The 21,367-nt window shown below is 38.3% G+C and overlaps 1 protein-coding gene across 1 annotated transcript in view; it reads left to right on the forward strand.

Moving 5' to 3' along the window:
- Nucleotides 1–542: 542 nt before the first annotated feature.
- Nucleotides 543–21,367, forward strand: part of AKAIN1 (A-kinase anchor inhibitor 1) — a 47,940-nt gene continuing 27,115 nt past the window's right edge. Inside the window, exon 1 of the mRNA XM_017674144.3 lies at nt 543–915. Coding sequence (XP_017529633.2) covers nt 900–915 — 16 coding nt within the window. The 5' untranslated portion in view covers nt 543–899. The remainder of the gene's footprint in view (nt 916–21,367) is intronic.

The following is a 21,367-nucleotide window of genomic DNA, read 5'->3' on the forward strand; positions in this document are numbered from 1 at the left end:
TACCTGGGGGCACAGTTTTCATCTGGGTGAAGGCCTCTCGGTTGTTCTCACACTCCAAAGAGACTCTGTTGGGTCACCATTTTGTAGGGTGTGAATTTACAGTGGAGGTGACCTGCCTTACCAAGGTCTCTTTTCGCTGCCCTGGCTGGATCTCAAGGTCATCCAGGTGAAGGAGCTTTCAGAGTGAGATTGGAGGCCTGGGAGCCAGGCCTGATAGTGGTGCTTCCCTCACGTGTCCCATAATCATCCTGTCCTTCCCTCCAGCCCTCTTTCTGACTTTAGCAGAAGACTGGGACTCGGGCAAGAGAGGAGTCACGGACCCCATGGACTGATTAACTTTAAGGGCCCACTCACCCCTCTGCTGAGAGCCAGCGCAACTTGGAGAACTCAGAGTTACCTTCTAGAGTAAAACTCTCTGAGGTACATACATATGCATATATATAAAAGGGCAAACCCATCCTAAATGTCAGTCCAATATCCACGGGAGCGAGCGACAGCAGGTAATTAGAAGCAATTAGCCGTCCCCCTGCCGGGAAGCCAGACAATTACCTTTTTCTCTCTTTCTCTTCCGATCTTCCTTCTCCCGCGGAAGCGGCAGAAGAATTCTGCTCCCCAAGCAGCAGGGTACGCTGAGCTGGCACGGGAGTGAGGGATGAACTGAGCAGGGGTTTCGGTCTCCTCCTCCCGCCGCGGCTGTGGCCGCCGGCGGAGCAGTGCATTGTGGAGACGGCGCGCGCGGCGGCGGCTGGAGCTGCGGCCCTGGGATCGCAGGGCGGGGAGCTGTCCGACGTGCTGACCGTCCCGACCCGCGGAGGGGGCGCCCAGCACCTTCCTTCCAACCTGCGTCTGTCCGTCTCTCTCTCTCTCTCTGCCTAGGGGCGTAGCGGCTGGAGGAAATCATGGTGTTCGCTCCAGGTACACCTGCACCTTGCTGTTTCACCAAGTGCCTGGGAGGGGGGCGGGGAAGAAGGGTGAGGTTAGGGAGAAAAGGCCTTCACCTTACGGCCTGTCTGCCCGTTTTGAAGTTACTGTCTGTGAGAGAGACGCAGGAGAGTGCCTCTGTGCGACGTCTTCGTCCTTCCCCAGTCCCGCCCCATCTGTCTCCTAACAATCTCCAGCTATCGTCCCGCCGCTGCTCCTCCGCCTGGTTCCTCCACATCCCATCGAAGCTCATGCACCGTGAGAACTGGGACCTCCGCCAGCAGCAGAAAACGCCTACGTGGGCAGGAGGGTGGAGGGGTGGGGCAAAGAGTAGTGGGCTTAGGGCTACTTTGGTGGGAATCTCCTTCGCTGCCACTCGCCGTTCCGCAGAAGTGGCAAAGTGACCCGGTTCCTCCTGACCTCGTGAGGAGAGAAGCGGATGAAGACCAGGAGTGAGGGACAAAGGGCAGAGGAGCAATACTCCTTAAGGGATTAGAGCGGAAACTCCGGCCGAAGGCTGCAGCACAGAGGCTGCTACTGCGGCGCCGCTGGCAGGGGTTGCGGTGTCTTTTTGGAGCTGGCGATGAAGGACTTTGGTTCCTTCGCTGCTATCCGTGACTGTAAATTGGCGAAGAGTCAGATTTGTCTGCGGGTTGATGGGCTTACTTGAGTGTGCTCGTGTGTACATTTGTGTGAGCATCCCCATGCCCCACCCTCTCAACAGCAAGGACGTGGGTGTGTTTCAGGTGGGGTCAGAAACAGGGAGCAGAGGGGGAATGCGTGGTGATTGTAAATGGAGGTAGTTGTCCTAGGGATTAATACAAAGTTGGTTTTTTTTTCTTGACTTAAACTCCAGACTCTGCTTTGATTATAGACTGCTGTAGAAAAACGGGAGTAAGGAAGAGAGTACAGGAGCCTCAAACTCTTTGACTTTGTTGTGGTTCTTTAACCTGAAAGGTTGGTTTTCATTTGCTGTGACCATGGACCTCAGATAGCTGGAGGAAAGGTATATATTGCATTTTTAAAAGGGAAGAATTTAGTCTGGGCTTCAAAAAATTCGAATAGCCAAACTTGAGAAGAGGAAGTCCCCACCACAATTCCACCCCAAAATCAGCATGCTAGCTGAGAAGGCAGGAATGAGTTTCTGTCAGTTCTGTTACTCACCTGAGTTCTGACTCAGACTGCCTTAGAGGAAAGACCAGGAGCCCTGCTTCCCACCCCAAATAATCCAAGGGGAAAAACTGTTCCATACAGTGGCTATTCAATCAGCACAAGATCTGTGAAGTTGTAAAACAACAGCTCTTTGTTGCATTTATAAACTACTAAGCGCTTTATAAAGCACTTTTATGCGGTTATCTCATTTGATCTTCAAATTACCCTCTGAGGTAAGCAATATCATCTCTTTCACCACCCACAGGGAGGCTGATTCCAGATAGTCTTGCCAGCCTCAGGTGGAGTTTTGTGACCTCTGATTCTCTCTTCTGTAACCCCAGAGCCTATCTTCCTGACAAATGCCTCACCAGTTTTAGGAGTAGCTGCTTTTTGGTCCGAAGTCAGATGTAGCCAAAAGGCAAGTAAGTGTCCTTCCACTTCCAAGGTGGGGGATGGACTGGTGTTGTCCCGAGTTAAGGTGATATTAACTAGGCATTTTCTAAATTGTGTGTGAAAGATTGTGCAGTGAGCAGTAAGGAATTTCTGGAGTGGATTGACTTGGTGTAAGCAGCCCACTATGTGGACAGGGATTTACAATTCCATTTTGCTTCCAGGTTTTATATTAGTTTAGTTAAGTTTATTTCCTATGGGAAGAATATAAGTAATTCATAACTGTCAGAGATGGCATAAAATGACCTGGATAGGATATGTCCAGAAACCTGTGGGGAAACACTTTTTTAGGTAATTTCTTTAATTTTGCATTTCTCTTGAACAATAATAAGCATTTTGGTGTAATAAGAACAGGGTGCTAAAAATATTATGTCATCTCATCTTCTTATCTACTGATTTATATGACTTCTAACTCATTTAGTGTTATTCTTCTAAAAGAAAATCAAAATAATGGAATGGTTCTGAACTCTGCCAGATTTTCAGCTTTACAACCTCATTTCTAGGACAATTACTCTTCTAAATCTCTATAATCTAGGGACCCAGATGCTTTGTACCAGTCAAGGGAAATACTCCCCCACCCCTTTGTCCAGGTCCATCTAACACTCAGGAAGTGAGGGAACAGAGGCATTCACTATGATCTTCCCAAAATTAATAAAATAAAATAATAATTAAAAATGAATATAGCAATAAATTAACAACGAGCTGTTCACAAATTGGGTCAGTTGTACCATGCTCTTCAAAACCCATTATAACTTTTGGATTTTACCAAAAGAATACAAGATTCCTGGGGTCCAGTTCTGGCCATGCCTCTGTGGATTGGCTTGCCTTTGAATGGTTCTGCTGCCTCTTTTGCTTACTTTAATAGCAAAGGTAAAAAGTGACAGAAGTTCATGAAGCAAATTTCAGTCCATAAGTACAATGAAATGAGGGAGAAATGGAGTGGGGCTTTAGATAATTCTAGTTAGGATTTGCTTTTATCATATGGTATAAAATATGCATTGTCTTGTTTCATTTAGTCTATAATTACAAGGAACAGGGCTTAAGTTGGATAGAGTCATTGGGTGGTTTCTCAGTTTACATAGGGCAGACAATTCAGTTCTACACTTTTCCTCCTTATTATACCATTCATAGACTTTGTAAGTTAGGAGGGTCTTAATTTTGTGCATACCAATTTTTAAACCCCTTAGAGATAAGGGGCCATGACTATTAATTATTTAAGGATTTAGTTACTTGAAGCCTATCAGTCATTTCTTCTTCCTTCTAAAGGAATTATACAGAATTAATAACATTTAAATGATGAATAAAGTATAAATATATTAATTTATCTGTATTTATCATATATCCCTAAATAAAAGTTGAACTAAGTTAGAGCAAATGGCAGAGACAAAAGGCAAAAATGTGGCTTCTTGTTTTTCCTAAATCTCTTATTTATTCCTCCTCCTTTATTGCCCTTAAACTGAGAGTGCAATCTTTGTACAGCAATGTGAGAAGATTTAGAAGCATACAACCAGTGCCAAAGGAAAGACGGTGACACAACCAATAGGGGAAAACACTTTGGCTCCTGTGGATGATACTAAACTGACCCTGGCACTTAGTCTGTGGCTATAGCAACAGCTTCCATTGGGAGGAAAAGGAGTTCTGAGAGGAGTTGTCTGGACTTCTGATATGGTGCTCTGCTGGGTTTGTGGGGGAATATCAAGGCATTCTTACCAATTTGTGGACAGAGTCAAAGTGGAAGAAAGAAGAAGACCATTGGACATTGGTGTTGGAAGTGAAAAAGGGCACAGAGAATATCAGTATATTTCTTGGCCTATTCCAGGATGAGAAAGACAGTAAGTTCACAAATTCATGTTTTTTTAATGCCATCATTTCACCCAAAAAATTCCAGACTCTGAAACATCAGATTAGCAACTCCTCTTCCCTTGAGAAAGAGCTAATAAAGAATAGGTGGAAAGTAAGGACAGAGGTTTCTTTATCCTTGGGCCATTCCCTATTTCCCCCAATGATTAGTATGTACTATAGGGATTAATGCACTTCTCTTTTGTGGGTGGGCCTGGTATATACTTGACTTGCTTGGACTGTGTTCAAATAAGTTGAACTCTCAACAAAAAGTTCTTTCTTCTTTTGCACCTGAATTAGCAAGCTATGATTACAAGGATGCCAAAGCAGAGTAAAAATGGTATAATTTAAGCAATTAGACAGCCAGACCCTTAACTTTTGAGATTAGTATGAAATATATTTAGCAAAGTAGTTCTAAAGAAAGCTATCCAAAATATTTAAGAAAATATTTATTGCAAGGTAGTTATAGCTTTTATTTATATAAACTTCTTACCAATTCCTGAAAGATCAATGAATAAATACATTATATGGTATTCTGTCTTAACTGTAAGGTTTACAATCTGCCAACCCAAATAAATTCTTTTTTTAGCATAAATTTACTTATATTAATTTTTTATTTTAAAAATTTACATACAGCTAAATTGACATTTTGGTGTACAGCTCTAAGAGTTATAACACATGCACAGAGTTTTGTAATGACCACAGAACAGTTCCATTGTACTAAAAAATCTTCTACCTTTTAGTCAAGCCCTCTCCCCAATCCCTAACCCCTAGTGATGACTGATCTGTTTTCTACCCCTAGAGATTTGCCTTTTCCAGAATGTCATATAAATGGACTCATACAATATATAACCTGTTGAAACTGTCTCATTTCACTCAGTTTAATGCCACTGAGATTCATCCATGTGGTCCTGTTTATCAAGAATTTGTTCCTTTTGTTGTTGAGTAGTATTCCATTGTATGGATGTATCTACAGTTGTTTATCCCTTTCCCACTGAAAGATATGTAGGTTGTTTTCAATCTTTGGTGATTATGAATAAGGATGTGGTAAACACTCCTGTATGTGTATATGTGAACATAGGTTTTCATTTGTCTAGGGTAAATACCTAGGCTTGGGAATACTGGATCTTATAGTAAGTATATGCTTCACTGTTTACCAGGAAGGTTGTACCATTTTGCATTATCACCAGCAATGTATGAGACTCCAGTTACTATTCATTTTTGTCCTTCTGATAGGTATGCAATGGTATTCTTTGTCATTTTATTTTGCATTTCCTTAATGACTAATGATTTGGATAACTTTTTTCAGGAACTTATTTGCCACATGTATATCTTCTTTGATAAAGTGTTTATTCAAAACTTTTGCCCATCTTTTGGGCATTATGTTTGTTTTCTTATCGTTGAGTTTTGAGTTCTTTATATATTCTGGATACAAATCTGTTGTTGGATATGTGATTTGCAAATATTTTCTTCCAGTTTGTAGATGACTTTTCATCCTTTTAAGACTGATGTTTTTCAGGGCAAAAGTTTTTAATTTTGGTGCAGTCTAATTTATCATTTTCTTTTCCTCTATAGATTTTGCTTTTGCTGTCATAAACATTTAAGAGCTTTTTGTATAACTCAAGGTCAGGAAGATGTTCTGCCATGTTTTTTTCTGAAAGTTTTATAAATTTACATTTAGATTCAATTGTAATCTAGATGCCAACCCTCATGATTTCATCTAAACCTAATTGTTTCCCAAAGGCCCAAACTCCTAATACCATTACATTGTATGTTAGGGTTTCAACATATGAATTTTGGAGGGACACACACATGCTGTCCTCAACAAGCCGACTTCCGGATGTAGTGTGATTACAGGTCAAGGTTTATTTTTTTCGTATGAATGTCCAATTGTTCTAATACCATTTGTTGGAAAGATATCTCTCCACTGAATTTTGCAACTTGTACAAATTAATTAGGTGTATTTGTGTGGGTCTATTTTTGGGGCTTTTCTTTCTATTTTTTTTATCTGTATGTCTATGCACCCACTAACACCATGCCATTTTGATTACTACACCTTTACTGTAAGTCTTAAAATCAAGTAGTGGAAGACATAATACCCATTCTCCTTAAAGTTTTCCAAAAAATAGAAGATGAGGGAATTCTTCCAAACTCATTCTATGAAGCCAGCCATAGTCTAATACCAAAACCAGGCAAAGACCCCACCAAAAAAGTAAATGACAGACCAATATCCCTGATGAACATAGATGCAAAAATAATCAACAAAATATTAGCAAACCAAATTAAAAAATACGTCAAAAGGATCATACACCATGATCAAGTGGGATTCATCCCAGGGATGCAAGGATGGTACAACATTTGAAAATTCATGAACATCATCCACCACATAAACAAAAAGAAGGACAAAAACCACATGATCATCTCCATAGATGCTGAAAAAGCATTTGACAAAATTCAACATCCATTCATGATAAAAACTCTCAGCAAAATGGGTATAGAGGGCAAGTACCTCAACATAATAAAGGCCATATATGATAAGCCTACAGCTGACATCATACTAAACAGTGAGAAGCTGAAAGCTCTTCCTCTGAGATTGGGAACAAGACAGGGATGCCCACTCTCCCCACTGTTATTCAACATAGTACTGGAGGTCCTAGCCACAGCAATCAGGCAAAACAAAGAAATACAAGGCATTCAGATTGGTAAAGAAGAAGTCAAACTGTCACTATTTGCAGATCACATGATAGTGTACACAAAAAACCCTAAAGACTCCATTCCAAAACTACTACAACTAATATCTGAATTCAGCAAAGTTGCAGGATACAAAATTAATACAGAGAAATATGTTGCCTTCCTATACACTAATGATGAACTAACGGAAAGAGAAATCAGGAAAACAATTCTATAAATGGAAACTCATTCTATGCTCTTTTCTAAGAAGAATTAATATTGTCAAAATGGCCATCCTGCCTAAAGCAATCTACAGAGTCAATGCGATGCCTATCAAAATATCAACATTCTTCAATGAACTGGAACAAATAGTTTTAAAATTCATATGGAACCACAAAAGACCCTGAATAGCCAAAGCAATCCTAAGAAGGAAGAATAAAGCAGGGGGCATCTTGCTTCCCAACTTTAAGCTCTACTACAAAGCCACAGTAATCAAGACAATTTGGTACTGGCACAAGAACAGAGCCACAGACCAGTGGAACAGAACAGATAATCCAGATATTAACCCAAACATATATGGTCAATTAATATATGATAATGGAGCCATGGACATACAATGGGGAAATGACAGCCTCTTCAACAGCTGGTGTTGGCAAAACTGGACCACTACATGTAAGCGAATGAAACTGGATCATTGTCTAACCCCATACACAAAAGTAAATTTGAAATGGATCAAACACCTGAATGTAAGTCATGAAACCATAAAACTCTTAGAAAAAAACATAGGCAAAAATCTCTTGGACATAAACATGAGTGACTTCTTCATGAACATATCTCCCCAAGCAAGGGGAACAAAAGCAAAAATGAACAAGTGGGACTATATCGAGCTGAAAAGCTTCTGTACAGCAAAGGACACCACCAATAGAACAAAAAGGCATCCTACAGTATGAGAGAATATATTCATAAATGACAGATGTGATAAAGGGTTGACATCCAAAATATATAAAGACCTCACACAACTCAACAAACAAAAAGCAAATAATCCAATTAAAAAATGGGCAGAGGAGCTGAACAGACAGTTCTTCAAAGAAGAAATTCAGATGGCCAACAGGCACATGAAAAGATGCTCCAATCACTAGTCATCAGAGAAATGCAAATTAAAACCACAATGAGATATCACCTCACATGAGTAAGGATCACCACCATCCAAAAGACAAACAACAACAAATGTTGGCAAGGATGTGGAGAAAGGGGAACCCTCCTACAGTGCTGGTGGGAATGTAAACTAGTTCAACCATTGTGGAAAGCAGTATGGAGGTTCCTCAAAAAGCTCAAAATAGAAATACCATTTGACCCAGGAATTCCACTCCTAGGAATTTACCCTAAGAATGCAGCACTCCAGTTTGAAAAAGACAGATGCACCCCTATGTTTATCACAGCACTATTTACAATAGCCAAGAAATGGAAGCCACCTAAGTGTCCATCAGTAGATGAATGGATAAAGAAGACGTGGTACATATACATAATGGAATATTATTCAGCCATAAGAAGAAAGCAAATCCTACCATTTGCAACAACATGGATGGAGCTAGAGGGTATTTTGCTCAGTGAAATAAGCCAGGTGGAGAAAGACAAGTACCAAATGATTTCACTTCATAAGAACAAAGAAAAAACTGAAGAAACAAAACAGCAGCAAACTCACAGAACCCAAGAATGGACTAACAGTTACCAAAGGGAAAGGGACTGGGGAGGATCGGTTGGAAGGGAGGGATAAGGGGCATGGGGAAAGAAAGGGGGCATTATGATTAGCATGTATAATGTTGGTCGGGGGCACAGGGAGGGCTCTGCAACAAAGAAGACAAGTAGTGATTCTATAGCATCTTACTACACTGATGGACATTGACTGTGATGGGGGAAGTCTAGTAAACATAATGTTCCTCATGTAATTGTAGATTAATGATACCAAGAAAAGAAGAATCAAGTAGTGGGAATCCTCCAACTTTTTTCTTCTCTTCAAAATCATTTTGGCTGTAGTAGTTCCTTTCCATTTAAATTTTGAAATCATTTTATCTAAATCTATATAACATCCTGCCAAGATTTTGACTGGAGTTCCATAAAATCTATAGATCAGTTTATGGAAAATTAGTATCTTAACTATGTTGTGTCTCCAATCCATTAACATGATCTGTCTATTCATTTATTTAGCTCTTCTTTGGTTTGTTTCATCAGCATTTGTAGTTTGTAGCATATAAATCTGCAAATATTTTGATAGATTTCTACCTAAGTATTTCTTTTGAGAGGAGCATTTAAAAAGTAGCATTTAAAAAGAATTTCCAACATTCATTGCTAGGATAGAAATATTATTTTTGTATGTTCAGCTTGTTTCTTATAATCTTGCTTAACTCTCTTGTAGGAGCAACAATAACTGCTGATCATTGTCAGTTTTTTTCCTTATTAAAATGATATGATCTTGTAGGTAACCTTCTTTAGACTGTTTATATGGTGGATTACATTGATTGATTTTTAAATGTTGAACCAGCCTTGGATTCCTGAGATAACACTCATTTGGTCATAATATATTATTCTTTTTGTATACTGAAGGATTCAGTTTATTAATGTTTTGTTGAAGATTTTGTTGGTCAATGTTGAGGAGAGACATTGGTCTGTAGTTTGCTATTCATGGGCCATTCTTGTCTGGTTTTGGCATCAATGTAATGCTGTCCTCAAAAATGAGATGGGAAGTATTCCCTCCTCCTTGATTTTCTGAAAGAGATGATGTAGAGTGGTATAATTGCTTCCTTAAATGTTTGGTAGAATCCATCAGTGAGACCATTTGGGCCTAGAAATTTGTTTGTAGGGAGTTCTTTAAACATGAATTTCTTTAATATAGGATCATTCTGTATATCTTGGGTGAGTTTTGGTAGTTTTTAAAGGAATTGGTCCATTTCATCTAATTTGTTGAATTTCTGTGAATAAATTTGTAGTATTCTCTTGTTATCTGTTTAATATGTGTGTGGTCTGTACTGATATCTGCCTTTTGTTCTTGATACTGGAAATTTGTGTTTTTTATTTATTTATTTGTCAGTTTAGCTACAGGTTTGTTAGTTGTTTTTATCTTTTCAAAGAAACATTTTTTTGCTTTCATTGATTTTCTTTATTGTTTTTCCTGTTTTCAATATCATTGATTTCTCCTCTTTATTGCTTTTTCTCTATTTGCTCTAATTTTATTTTTCTTAGACTTCAGATTAGAAGTAGGTTGTTTGAGATCTTTCTTTCTTCTAATATAAAAAATCTGATGCTGTAAATTTCCATCTAAGCATTGCACTGGCATATCTTACAAATTTTACCATTGTATTTTCATTTTCATTCAATTCAAAATTTTTTTCTAATTTCCCTTGATACTTCCTCTTTTCCCATGGATTGTTTAGAATTGTGTTAGTTTTCTATTATTTTGGGATTCCCTACATATCTTTCTGTTACTGATTTCTAGTTAAATTTCATTATGGTTGGAGACTAGACTATATTATTTCAATTATTTTTAATTTGGTAAGGTATGTTTATAAAGCAGAATATGGTCTATCTTGGTGAATGTTTCATGTACACTAAAAAGAATGTATACTCTGCTCTTTTGTGTGGAGTACTCCATAAATGTCAGTTTGATATAGTTGGTTGATAGTGTTTTTCATTTCTTCTATATCCTAGCTCATGTACAGCCTATTGGTTTATTGGTTAAGAGAAGAATGCTGAAACATCTAGGCAAAAAAAAATTGAATTTCATTGTTGTTTATCACTTTTTGTTTCATGTATTTTGTAACTCTCTTATTAGGTGCATACACATTTAGAATTGGTATGTCTTTTTGGTGAACTGACCCTTTTATCATTAAGCGGTGCCCCTCATTATCTCTGGTAGTTTTTCTTACTCTGGAGTCTATCTATCTCTGCACTGATAATAACATAGTCATTCCAACTTTTTTTGGATGAGTATTTGCGAGGTACAAATGAGTTGATCCTCATTATCACAGATTCCATACTTGCAAATTTTCCTACTCACTGAAATCCATTTGTAAGATAGATCAATCAAAGTCAATACTTGCAGCACTTTCTCTGTCATTCGGGAACATGCACAGAGTGGCAAAAATTTGAGTTGCCTGACATGAGTCTTGCTAGCTGAGGTTGATCAAGGCAATATACTGTCTTCTTGTTTGAGCTCTCATACCAAACAAATGTGCTTTTAGTGGCCTATTTCATTTTCACACGTTTGTGCTTTTGTTGATGATTTTACTTTTTGATATGGTCCTTACTTGCTGAGGTGTTGTCTAGTGCCCTGAGTGCAAGAAGGTTGTGATATGCATTATGCAAGTAATTGTTAGATAAACTTCATTTAGGCTTGAAATATAGTGCTGTTGGCTATGACATCAATGTTAATGAATCAACAATATTTATTAAAGGAAGTGTCTTTAAACAAAACACACATAAAAAACAAAGTACATAACCTTGAGGTTATGTATTGACCAGTTGACAAAAACATTTTGACCAGAGGCTTACTGGAACCTACCTAACCCTGTATTTCCCTTAGAAGCATGATTCCATATTTGCTAATTCAGTGTTTGCAGCTACTTTGTAGAATATAACTATGTAAATAATGAGAATAGACTGTATATTGTTTCCCATCCATTTATGTTTTAATTACATTTATCATTACATTAAATGTGGGTTTCTTGTAGGCAGCATCTTTTTGGGTGTTGCTTTTTAATCAAATGCAGAGTTTTAAAGGTTTAAGTTAGCATTAAGTTGGCTACTGACTCTCTAGATGTCTTTCTTCTGTAATTACTGTATTTTCCAATTCCCCATTATCATTTAAAATTAAATAATATTTCATTTGAGAAATTTTGTTGTTACAGTTTTAGAAATTTTAGTAAGTGTAATAAAAAAGAAAATAAAAATCACAATATTATCCAGAAGTGACACTGTTAATATTTCATATAAAACTTCTCAGACCTTATTTATATGAATATATGTCCCACTTTTTAAAACAAAAATGTTATCCTGACAAGCATGTTATTTGGTGACATGATTGTTTACAGAATGGACTATTATCATCTCATGCCACTCAGTTGTCTTCTACATATCATTAAAAAAATGACATAGAACACAAGGTCTCATTATCCCTATTTTTACAGGTGATAAAAGTAAGGTTGAGAATGTCTGGCCAATTTTAGGTTCAGAACTGAGATTTGACTTTGGATCCACCTATTTTCTATGTAAAACATAGTTTTTAAATAATAGCAAGCAACAAACGATTTGTACACTAGAATTAGAGACAAAGAAAAGAGATAGGACTGGTCTCCTTTGGAGAAAATCTTACATTGAGCACCTCTTCTTCTATGTTAGAGTATGCATGGTGTTCTCTAAACCACACAGAAAAGGGCTCTGTCCCTTCACACTTCTTGGATTCTTCATCTTCTCCAGCCTGCTGTGCTTAGTGATGAAAAGTGTGAAAAAATAGACAGCTTGGATTACCAAAAATTGATCAGGAGACTAAAAAGATCCAATAAATTGACACAGCACTTTGTAATTTTCAAAGCATTTATGTTAACTAAGTGCCATCAGCAAGGTATTTGTTGAGTTGAGAGTGAATGGCATTGGGCTAAATAGAGTCTCTCTTTCTCTGTATAACTGGTGAGAATATTTCAGTTATTCCACAGCAATTCAAATATGAGGCAAAGTTGATTGCTGTAGAAGCTTGAGTTTGGTGGGAGATAGGCCTGGGTTCCAACAGCTCACATCTGCCATGTCCACACTTAGTGGCATTGGGTAAGTCACCCAGTCTTGCTGATTCACTTGTTTGTAAAATAAAGCTCATAATATCTATTTCCAGAACAGTAATGAAGATAAAGATGAAGGGCCTGGCCCACAGTAGGCTAAATGGTAGCTATTACTGATGATATTATTTTAAAAGGGAATGATTAATAATGTGCTCTTTGTGTACATTATGTAGGTATATGATTTCAAGATTGGACCATCAGTCATGGGGAGCTATATGGTTGATTCTTTCTGTGGAAGACTGACTTACTGGTTCATTATGTTACCTCGGTAGAGGTTATGAAACTTTAAAGCAAAATGCTATGACAAGCTGAACTGATGATAAAGCAGATGTCTGAGTACATCCTGGGATGAATAAGTTATGAATCATGGAAGGCTGCTGTTTAAAGGCTAGCAGCTGCATGCTTAAAAGCAGATGGCCATCTTGCTGATCTGAATAATCCTGATCCTGTCTAAATTTAAAAGCTGAATGATGATTTTCTGGTGAGGGTATAATGCATCATGTTTTATATATTTCACTATTTAGGGTAAATTTCTATTTGGGGATTTGAGAAATTGTCATTCTTTGTGCCTTTTTAAAATACATTTTTTATTGAAATATAGTTGATATACAATATTGGTTTCAAGTGTACAGCATAGTGATTTGACAGTTATCTGTATTGTTAGTTGCAAACCCCAACTAATGTAGTTACTATCTGTCAACATAAAGAGATTTTACACAACTATTGACTATTTCTCTATGCTGCACTTTCATCCCCATGACTATTTGATATTATAATTGTTATTTTGTGCCTGTATTCTTTGAATGTTATCTTTGATTCTACATGAATCTTCTTACGAAGGAAGCTTTTTTTGTTGTTGTTTTCTTCTTATGAAGAAATGTTGTTGCTAAACAACCACACAGTCATTCACTAGAGATGAGGAGAGGGGTTGGAGTTTTCCTTCAAAAGTTTTCCTGACTTGCTATGTCACTTGGAGATATTTAATCTGCTTCCTCTGCCTCTTTCTCGGTCATTTTATAAATAGTTGTCCTCAGCATCTTAGAGGTCTAGTATCTTAGTTCTCAGCACAGATGTTTATCAGCAGAGGAGATAAATGTAAGAAAAGGGAAGGGAGCTACATTTGTAGAAGACCTACTGTGTGCTAGGTATGCCACATGCATTTTTCTTAAAGGAACAACTTTATAAAGTAAATGCCAAATGAGAACTGTATTTCCTTAACTTGTGGCTAAAATGCTGTTTCATGTTCCAAATAGTCACAGATAATCTATTTGCTGAAACTAATAGACAAAAATGAAATGCCTTCTTCAATTCCTTAAACATTTTTTTTCTTTAAAATGAGAGAAATTAGTCATTACGGTACTCAAGAAATACATTCAAATTTTGAATGTAATATCTCTGTTCTGGACACCTCTCATTAACCACATATGTTGGGTCTATTTAGTATTTAGACAGGAGGCCACCATGGAATCCACATCGTGTGTTGCCTGGCAGAAGTTGTTAATTTTTATCTCCATGGAATTAATTTCTAACTTTCTCATATACCTATTTCTGCCCTTACATTTGCATTTTACATTTGCAGTAATAAAAAATGAAATTTTATGTTTATTGCAGTACTGTAGATGAGATTTGATCACCCAAAACCATGGTATTTAGAATGAAGTTCCTATAGTCTTAATTGCAAATTGACTCATGCCTCAGAATAGATTATCTCATCACATCATCAGGCCATGCTGTATAAGTCAATAAATAATAGTTGTCTTGCTCTCAAAATAACTTCTGTCAAGAAGTACAGCCTCTTAAGTTTCATTTACATTGCCATTCTTTCTTGTGCCTGTAGGGCGATGCTAGTTGGGTGGAAGTGTTGATCACTAGATTGGACTCAGTACAAAGAATAAGACCACTCTTCCATCCAACACCTTAGACTAGAGCAGATCTCTCAGTGAGGGTCCCATGCAGCCTGGCCTGGGGAAAGAGATGGTAGTAGCCTTGGTGGAATTGGAGCTGGGACACTGGGGAGGGCCATACGTAGGTGAGTGGGACTGAGGTATAAACACTTTGATTATTTTCATTCATTTCTTCAACAAACATTCATTGCCTCTCTTCTCTGTGCCAGGTACTTTGCTTAGTGGTGAGTATGTGGACTTTAATATAAAGATATACCCTAAAGGGTTAGGGTTCTATATTGAAGGGCAGAGAGTAGATGGGGGTGAAGAAGAGGGATGAACCAACTCTGTGGGGAAAGAAGTGACTGTCTCATCTGAATCTGATTCCTTTTGGAAAGCCTGCTTCAGAAGAAAGGAAAGCCTTTCTTCAGTAGAGAAACCCTCTTTTACCCCAACTGTTCCTTAGTACCACTGGGCCATGAAGAAGGGCTCTGTTGGTGAGTGCTGGGGTGGGAGATGGGAAAGCAGTGACTCCCAAGGGAGGAAAGAGAGTCTGTTTGTCCCTTTTAGGTCCAGAAGTGTACCTTATAAAGAAAGTCTCTGTTACCTTTAGACAAAGATGCCCTGAAGGCAGAAGTATACTGAAGTCCTGAAATGAGACTCTCCAAGAGGAGTAGATGTATTTGATCTGGGCCTGATTCTGGCTACTGAAGCTTACTTATCTTTGCTTGAGATCATCTGCTTTTAATGACCACTGTGACCACCAGGCCTGGATGGGGGTGTGCTATGCTTCCTTTAAAGAATTGCCTTGACCATGGGTAGACATGTCTTTTCCTGTTTCTCCACTCATAGCTAAGGTGGACTTTGATTAAACACGGGAGAACCCAAAGGAAATTAGCATATGAATACATTAAGAGGGTCAGGATTTTGATCTTATCATAGATATTTTACTTCTTGGTCCCTTCAGCCCATCCCATTACTATCTGTCCTGTAGCTCAGGGGTTCTCAGTGGTGGCTACACATAGAAATACCTTGAAAATTTAGTTTATTAATGCTCTAAGTCCAGCCCTTGGGGTAAAAGAAAAATCTCTTATGGCATTTCTTAAGTATAAGTGTTTGTTAAAAGTTCTCCTGGTGGTTGAGTGTGCTTTTGGTCTTGACAATCACCAGTCTAACTTCAAAGGGCAACTACAACAGGCAGGCAGGTGGCCTGACTCTTCTCCTGTTCCTCTTGTGTCTTCTCTTCTCAGAACAGGGTACATACAAGTGCTTGGTATATGTTGAATAAATGAATGAATGAATGAACAAATGCTCACCTTTCTTTTTACCTCATAGTCATCCCATTAAAGTAAAATCAAGAGAGGGTCCTAACTCTGCTGCCCACATGGGGCCTTTCCACCCAAACCCTGCTCTGGTCATTGGCAGGATTGACATTCTTTAGAAACTGGGAGTGGTCTTGTCTACTTGTTCATGATGGGACTGTCACTCACTGGCCATTGCAGTCATATAGCCAGGATTACACTCATCAGTTAGCAGGAGGATCCATATAATTATAGACAGATGAGTCCTACTATGTTTAGGGTAAGGGTCAGAACCTAGTTGGTGCAGTCCTCCAATGAAAGGCAGAAGGCAGAAGCACATGGTCCTAGAGGGACATGAATCAGGAATTTTTACCGAGGGTGGTTTGCCCACAGGCATGAATCTTAGACAGGTACAAAGTCACAGATGAGGAAGAAATAAGGCAGAACCCATGATATCTGCAGGAACTCTATATCTGCTCCAATGACATTCTAAGTCTTTTGTGTTCCTACAATAATTTGGATCAAATAGAGAAATAGTAACAGTTTTCTTGGTTTCACATTGCAGAAGGGCATATTACTGCAAATTTCAAACATAAAAGAAAAGAATCTAGGTAAGTATATAATCAAATCAGTTTTCCCTTAAACCTAAGACTTTTTATCGTTATACAATTTAACTTAGAAGCAAAGCAGTGTTATATGGTGAGATAAGAATAACGTATTTATTATTTATAGGGTATTCTATGCAATGCATGAGCCTGAAAATAAATATTTAATGCTATGTCACATACTAAGTGTTCCACTTTGTTTTGGAAATCCTGAGATTGAGTTGCCCCATGGTTTGTTATATTGCCATAAAAGGTAATTATACATATTTAGTTTTTAAAATGATTAGTCTTCAAATCTTTAAAAAAAGAATTCTAAGTTAATGTGCGAATCATACAGGCAACATGGCTTTGGAAAACATTACTTAGCTTGTCATTAAAGTACTAAATGTGTAAGGCTTTGTCCTTTCTCCTTTGGTCTTCCTCTCCTCCCTCCCCCTCTCCCTGGGCCTCTCTCTCTTAACTTGACATAGTGTTTACGATTTGCTGCATAATGTTTTCGTAAGTCAAGAAAAATTGAAATTTTAAATGATTAGCATGAATTTTACCATTTATTTTAGTTCCTTGCAATATTAGTTTTAAAAACTCATACGCAGAATCGATGAAACCACGCAATTCAAAGTTCATAGGTTGTACGTGCATATGTATTTCTGCACAAAATTTATTGAATTGTTTTATTTTATATAGCAAAATACATATAGTAATTATTATATAGGAATTATAAAGTAATTTATAATTATATAGTGATTATTTATTTATTTTTGGGAAATAGTTGATAAAATTATATAGGAATTTATTTATTTATTTTTGGAAAATAGCTGATACACTATATTGGTTTCTGGTGTACAATCTAGCAATTTGGTAATTACTAAGTGCTCACCATGGTAAGTGTAGTTACCCCTTGTTACTGTACCAACATTATTGGTTATATCCTCTATGCTGTACTTCCATTTCTGTGACTAACTTATTTTATAATTTGAAGTTTATGCCTTTGTATCCCCTTCACCTATTTCACCTGTCCTCCCACCCTCCTCCTCTGTGGGAACCAATGGTCTGTTGTGAGTATTTAGGTGTCCATTTCCTTTTTGCGTCTTTGTTTTGTTTTTTAGATTTGACATATAAGTGGTTTCTTTTGGTATTCATCTTTCTCTGATTTTTTTCACTTAGCACGATATCCTCTAGGTCCAGCCATGTTGTCACCATCGGCAAGATTTCCTTTTTAATGGCTGACTTGCTATCTGACTTGGAGTTAGTTAATCTGCTTCCTGTGCCTCTTACATTATATTATTCATTGTGTATATATGTACCACATCTTCTTTACCCATTCATCTACTGATGGGCACTTGGGTTGCTTCCATATCTTGGCTATTGTAAATAAGTAATATAACATAGCACTGTTGTCTAACTTTTAGAATATGAGCCCAAAAGTTGGTATTATAGAAATCTATAAATACAGTTTTTTCAATTAAGCTTTACTTTTAATCTAATGATATAAATTCTTGTTAAAAGCAAACCATTATGACAATACTGTTAATGAAAAACCAGCATTCCCTACCCCATGCTCCCCATTGTTATGTCTCACTCTCCAGATAAGATAACCATTGTTTATTCTGATATTTACTTCCATCTTTCTAAGTACTATTCTTATTCTGTTGTTTCTTCAATTTTTAGTTTCAGATTTTATCTCTTGACTTTATTTATTTTTTATCTTTTATTGAAGTATCATTGATATTCAGTCTTACTTGATTTCAAATGTACAACACAGTGGTTCAACAGATATTGAAGGTTTTTATTTCAGTTCTTGAAGCACACATGTTCTGCCAACACGCTCTACCTTTGTCTTGCTGGTATGTTAGGAAGGACTGAAAGTAAAGCAATTAAGGATCACCCTATCTTTCCCTTTCCTGCTTTGTCATTTTCAATGTAAATGGTTAGTTAATTCAAGGAAGTAACAAGAGCAAGAAAGAATATGATAGTGTCCCTTGGTCGTTTATGTTCCTTAGAATGCCATTCCTTCTTTCTGTGTTCTAAGTTATGGTTCTAACAGCATGTATGGCCTCTCCCCAGCCCCTCACTCAAGTGTAGACATAGCACACTTGCCTTGAGTACTCACACACACACATCATGATCCACTGGGATTCTGTGTTCACGGGGCACCGCTATAGTGATAGGCATATGCAAATGGGGTGGCAAGCAATGACACACTCTGTGCAGCTTCCCTGTGCAGGCTGCATGCCATACTCCCACTAACCTTCACTCACAAAACACAAGTTCAGATTGAAGGTTATTGAGAATGTCAAGAGGGCAACAGCAGAGCATTAAACCCAGTGCAGGGTCCTGTGATTGCACCAGTCATAGAGCATAAAACTGGCCTGGCTACTGGTATTTAGTCACTAGAGCCTAGGTATGCTGCTGAACCTCCTGCAGGGCCCAGAACAGACCTGCACATCAAAGACACTGCTGGAAAGGCTGGCCTTCTGCCTCTGAAGAGCATCTAAGGCCCGCACACAGGTCAGTTCTCTCCTTTGCAGTGGAGTTGCTTCCCTGGTGGGACTTGCTCTGTGTTTTACAGCGTCATGGTCATGCAACCTAAGACACTGCTTTCTGTTCTTTGAGGGGCTGTTTACTCTGCAATGATCAGGCCCTCAGTGCTGCATCTGAGGGGGCAGTTTTGCTCACTGCTCTTTTCTGTCAATTTGCTGGTGAGGCCAGGCAAGGTCTCCAAGGTGGACCTTGACCACTCCTGGGTGTGGAACATGGACCTCAGCATCACTGTAGGCAGTGACCCCTGGTAAGGGGACCCTCAGGAGCACTGGCTCTCCCACAGGACAGGGCACTTGGAGAGGTAGCCCTCAAGAACTTGGGCCCCTTTCTGTGTTGGTTGCTGGGTTGTCTTAGTCCAGCCACATCATCTCCAATGCCAGGGTACACAGCACTATTATAACTTCCCTGCAAGTCCGAAAGTATTAAAAAAAAGTATCATGGGAGAAAAGCAGGCAGAGACAGCCAGAGAACCCAGAGCAAGGAGCAAAGGGCAGGTGTGGAATAAATGGAGTTGGAGGGCTCCGGGTAAGTGCTCAGAGCATCCTTTTTAGATTGTAGTTTTCATGTGTCATGAAGAATGTTGGGAGTGGGTGAGCCAAGAGCTCAGCCAGCCTAATTTTAATCCATCCTCTTTATGTGGCTGTAATTCCATTTCTAGGTTTCTAAACATGCACAGCAGATGGCAGAGGGGGGATCATGCCCAAGAAGGCCAGGGGCTTTGACAGCCCTTGCTGCTGCTCACCACCATCAATGCCATCAAGTGTTTAATGGTTGCCAACCCCACTGTGCTTCTGCACTACTATAGTTCAAGATTATTCTTTGTGCCTGATCTCTGAATTCCCAGCATCTATAACAGAGCTTGGTTCATATTAATTATTTATTAGGCAAATATTATGTGCCAGGGCTGGGCTATTGCTAAAGAGATGTAACCCTTGCTCTCAGGGGGCTTAGCATGTTTAGGCATAGAGTCTAGGAAAACAACACCACCTGCCAGTTGTCTTGACTATGTTTTCTCCTCCAAAAGAAATTACATATTACAATATCAACTTGCAGGATTTTAAGGATTAGGTATTTTTAACCAATTGTGAAATAAAACATTTTTTCATTCATTATAGCTCAATGTTTACATAAGACTTTTTACCAAATCATTTATCTTACCTCAAAATATCTAATATGCTATAAACTTTAGAACAAAAATTGCATAATTTAGGTGCTACCCGTATTTTCTTCCACCATAACTCTTTTCTTCATAGGCAGGAACCTGATCTTTATAGTCTTAATATATTCCTCAGAGGGATTTTATAGATATAGTATAAATGAATTGAGTGAGACTTCTTAGAAATTGCTTCTCCCAGCAGTAAAATTTTAATATGTTATATTCTTGGGAAGCATAAATAGAAGATGCCAAGAAAAACTCTTCTGATATAGGGTTTTCTTCCCCCTAAAGTATGTTATCAATGATTTTAGCTTTTGGTAACATGATTTCTTTGGGGAAAATACATAAAATTATATATAAATTATTTAAAATATATAATATATTAAACAATTTGGTTAGGTAAGATACATTATGAAATATCACAAGGAATAAGTAGGGCTATGAATCAATGACTAATCATTCTTTCAATAATGATTTATTAAGTGAAAGTAAGCAAAGTGTCTTTGAGCCCAGCCTGTGGAGTCAGACTGCCTAAGTTCAGATTTTTCTTACATGCTGTGTGGCCTGGGCATTTTCCCTAGTCTCTCTTTGCCTCAGTTTCTTCATCTGTAAAATATTGATAAAACATCATCAGCCTTGTTCTAATTATCTATTGCTGCATAACAAACCACCATAAAACTTAGTGGCTTAACAGTAATGAATCATTTGTTTTGGTCATGAGTCTTCAGTTTGGGGTGGCAGGGAAAGGCTTGGCTCTGCTCCTCGGCTCAGATGACTCAAATTCTGGGGTCTGGAATCATCCGAAGGTGCATTCACTTCCATGACTGAGGTTGATGCTGGCTGTCAGCCAGCATTTTAGCTGGGTGCTCTTGGTTGGAACACCTATATGAGCCCTCTCCATGCATCATGGTGACTGGGTTCCTATTCAATCATCCCAAGGGAGGAAATGCCATGTGGAAGCTGTATCAGCCTAACCTTGGAAGTCATGCCATGTACCTTCTACCATATTCTATTAATTGAGGTA

The sequence above is a fragment of the Manis javanica genome, chromosome 9 (genome assembly GCF_040802235.1).
Source record: "Manis javanica isolate MJ-LG chromosome 9, MJ_LKY, whole genome shotgun sequence".
NCBI lineage: Eukaryota > Metazoa > Chordata > Mammalia > Pholidota > Manidae > Manis > Manis javanica.